The 3,694-nt window shown below is 55.9% G+C and overlaps 2 protein-coding genes across 3 annotated transcripts in view; both read left to right on the top strand.

Annotated features, from left to right (window-relative positions):
- The first annotated feature begins 496 nt into the window (after positions 1 to 496).
- On the top strand, positions 497 to 2,725 carry LPAR2 (lysophosphatidic acid receptor 2). The gene is made up of 2 exons (XM_042826706.1): positions 497 to 1,246; positions 2,251 to 2,725. The coding sequence occupies exons 1-2, from the start codon at positions 514 to 516 to the stop codon at positions 2,550 to 2,552; spliced, it is 1,035 nt and encodes a 344-aa protein (XP_042682640.1). The 5' UTR covers positions 497 to 513; the 3' UTR covers positions 2,553 to 2,725.
- A 71-nt stretch (positions 2,726 to 2,796) lies between these two features.
- LOC122164591 (pre-B-cell leukemia transcription factor 1-like) overlaps positions 2,797 to 3,694 on the top strand; it is a 13,815-nt gene continuing 12,917 nt past the window's right edge. Inside the window, exon 1 of one of the 2 annotated variants that reach the window (XM_042826702.1) lies at positions 2,797 to 3,335. In XM_042826702.1, coding sequence (XP_042682636.1) covers positions 3,295 to 3,335 — 41 coding nt within the window. In that variant the 5' untranslated portion in view covers positions 2,797 to 3,294. Of the gene's footprint in view, positions 3,396 to 3,694 lie in introns of both variants that reach the window. The other variant, XM_042826701.1, reaches the window with a different exon arrangement.

Below are 3,694 nucleotides of genomic sequence, written 5' to 3'. Positions count from 1 at the left end.
TGCTTCTATGACCTTTAAGGACCCTTTCAACCCAACCCATTTTATGCTTCTATGACCTTTAAGGACCCTTCCAATCCACTCCGAGGTTCTGTGGTTTTTTTTTAAGGACCCCTCCAACCCATTCTAAAGTTCTCTGACCTTTAAGGACCCTTCCAACCCAACCATTCAATGTCCCTATGGTTGTAAATGACCCTTCCAACCCATTCTATGCTTCTGTGATCTTAAAGGACCCTTCCAACCCAACCCATTCTATGCTTCCGTGATCTTAAAGGACTCTTCCAACCCATTCTACGGCTCTGTGATTTTTTTTTTTAAGGACCCTTCCAACCCATTCCATAGCTCCACAGCCTTCCAGGACCCCTCCAAACCAATCTTTTGACATTTCTACCACCTCCCAGAACCCCACCCCGCTTGTCAGCTTTCCCCCCTCCCCCCCCCCCCCCCCACCCACACCGTCCCCACGCCCGTCCCCCCTCTCACCACTTTCTCCCCCCACCTTCCAGGCCGGCGGCCATGAAGCACTGTTACTACAACGAGTCGGTGGGTTTCTTCTACAACAACAGCCGGAAGGAGCTCACCACCTACTGGAGGACCAAAGATGTCCTGGTGGTGGCCCTGGGTCTCACCGTCAGCCTCATCGTCCTCCTCACCAACCTCCTGGTCATCGCCGCCATCATCATCAACCGCCGCTTCCATTACCCCATCTATTACCTCCTGGGCAACCTGGCAGCCGCCGACCTCTTTGCTGGCATTGCTTACATGTTCCTCATGTTCCACACGGGGCCGAGGACGGCCGAACTCTCCCTGAAGACCTGGTTTATCCGGCAGAGCCTCCTGGACACCAGTCTGACCGCTTCTGTGGTCAACCTCTTGGCCATCGCGGTGGAGAGGCACCAGACGGTGCTGACCATGCAGCTCCACAGCAAGATGTCCAACCAACGCGTCATGATCCTCATCTTCTGCATCTGGGCCACGGCTCTGCTGCTGGGGTTGATCCCATCCTACGGTTGGCACTGCCTGTGCGCCCTGGAGGAGTGCTCCAGCATGGCCCCGCTCTACAGCCGCAGCTACCTGACCTTCTGGGCCATCTCCAACCTCCTCGTCTTCCTCCTCATGGCGGTGGTCTACGCCCACATCTTCATCTACGTCAAGAGGAAGATGGGGCGGATGTCGGCGCACACCTCCTTCCACCCGCGCTACAGGGAGACCGTGGTCGGCCTCGTCAAGACGGTCACCATCATCCTCGGTGAGCTGGGGGTCGCGGCTCACTGACATTCCCTCCGAGGCTGTGGGGCTGTTCCGGCACTCCCTCTTTTCCCTGAGAGGCTGTGGGGTCACTACAGCGTTCCCTTCGGGGTTGGGGTCACTGCAGTCTTCCCTTGGGGGGTTGTGGGGTCATTACACTGCTCCCTCTGTACCCCAGGGCTTGGGGGTCACTACAGAGTTCTCTCGGGGGCTGGGGATCACTATAGCATTCTCTCTTTCCCCCCAGGGGTTATGGGGTCACTACAGAGCTCCTTCTGGGGCTGGGGGTCACTACAGTGTTCTCTCCTTCCCTCCAGGAGTTATGGGGTCTCTACAGAACTCCTACTTTCCCACCAGGGATTGTGGTGTAACTACAGCCTTCTCTTGGGGGTTGCGGGGTCACTACAGCACCCCCCCCCCCCCCCCCACGTCCCCATGTCACTGCAGTGCCCCCTGCTTTCCCCCCAGGAGTTGTGGGGTCACAACAGCATTTTCTCAGGGGTTGGGGGTCACTACAGTGCTCCCTCCATCCCCCTGTGGGTTGCAGGGAGGAGATCTGCTGAGGGACGAACCCACAGATCTATGGGGTGAGAAGAGATCTAAGGAAGCCATGTTTCCCCCTTTCACTCTTTTCCCCCACCCTAAAACTCCACAACTCCACCCCATATCCCTATGGGGAGCAGGGCGGGAAGCCGTATCTTCCCCATCTCACTTTTCCCCCACCCTAAAACACAGCGATCCCATTGCTCACCCCTATTGGATGTACCCAGGTACGGCCACGTTTCCCCATTTCACTCCTTTCCCCCACCCTAAAACAGCACAATCCCATCAGTCACCCCTACGAGGAGTCCCTGGGTGAACCCTGACGCCGTCTTTCCCATTCACCTCTTTTTCCCCGAACTGAAAACCCTTCGATTCCACCCAACACCCCGAGGGAAGCCCCAGGGTTGGGGCAGGAACCCACCTTTCCTCTAACGGGGGACGGGGGTCCGTCTCTCTCTGCAGGTGCCTTCCTGATCTGTTGGACCCCCGGGCAGGTGGTGCTGCTGTTGGACGGGTTGGGTTGTAAGAGCTGCAACGTTTTGGCCGTGGAGAAATACGTCCTCCTGTTGGCTGAGATCAACTCCTTGATCAACGCCATCGTTTATTCCTATCGGGACAACGAGATGAGGAGCACCTTCCGGAGGATCCTCTGCTCCATCTGCTATCGGAATCCCAAATACACCCCCACGGCTGTGAAACCCAACGGGGCTGACCGTGGGTCGCTGTCGCTCAATGGGCATTTCACGGTGGATTCCTCCATTTGAGACGTTGGGGCCGCGCTCGTTTTCTGACCGTGGGAACGGAGGGGGAATCCCTCCGGTGGGAGACATTGCACTGCGGGGTGAGGATCCCCACAAACACCCCTCAAAGGATGCTTTTATAAGGGACCACCGCGCGGTTTGTTAATTAGCGTGCTTAATTAAAGGCTGTTTCTAAAGCTGCGTTGATTTCTACAGGTGAGCTGCAGCTCTCTGTATTATTATTATTATTTTTTGGGGGGGGGGGGGAGGTTCTGCAGTACCTTCAGAATCAGCTCTTCCAATGGTTGTGTGGCCCCCAAAAACCCGAACTCTTCACTTCAACCCATTGCAGAGTGATTCCCAAAGTGACCCAAGTTGTGTTCCATCGTCTCCAGGAGAAGAATGGATTCTTCTCAATGTCTCTTTGGAGAGGAATGTCCCCAAATTCCATCTGGAGCGGCGGATTCCCCCTCTCTGAGTGTCTGTTCTGGAATTTCGGAGCACTGTGGGGTTTTTTGGGGGGGCACTTTGTTCCTAAAATGGAGAGCGGTGCTGTCGTGCTTCTGTTCTGCTCAGCGATGCCTCGCACCATTCATAACTTCAGCGCCCATTCATAAATGTGGAGCGAGCTCTCAGCGATACCAAACGCCATTCACAGCTTCAGTGCCCATTCATAAATGTGTGACGAGTTCTCAGCGATGCCACGCGCCGTTCACAAATCCAGGGCCCACTCATAAATGTGGAGTGAATTCTTCTCAGCGATGCCATGCGCCATTCACAGCTTCAGTGCCCATTCATAAATGTGCGGTGAGTTCTCAGCGATGCCATGCGCCATTCACAAATCCAGGGCCCATTCATAAACGTGGGGTGAGTTCTCCTCAGCGATGCCGTGCGCCATGGTGGATGGAAGGAAAGAGGGATGGATGGAGGGAGAGATGGAGAGGTGGAGGATGGATGAAAAGAGGGAGGGATGGAAGGGGGGAGGGATGGAGGGAGGGATGGAAGGAGGGATGGAGGGAGGGATGGAAGGAGGGATGGAAGGAGGGAGGGATGTAGGGAGAGATGGAGAGGTGGAGGATGGATGAAAAGAGGGAGGGATGGAAGGGGGGAGGGATGGAAGGAGGGATGGAAGGAGGAGGAATGGAGGGATGGATGGAGGGATGGAT

Source organism: Centrocercus urophasianus, unplaced genomic scaffold, assembly GCF_019232065.1.
Source record: "Centrocercus urophasianus isolate 14NV4802_14NV808 unplaced genomic scaffold, USGS_Curo_1.0 seq_266, whole genome shotgun sequence".
Taxonomy (NCBI): domain Eukaryota; kingdom Metazoa; phylum Chordata; class Aves; order Galliformes; family Phasianidae; genus Centrocercus; species Centrocercus urophasianus.
Note: the sequence above shows the minus strand (reverse complement) of the source record. Positions and strands in the feature narration are given on the sequence as shown.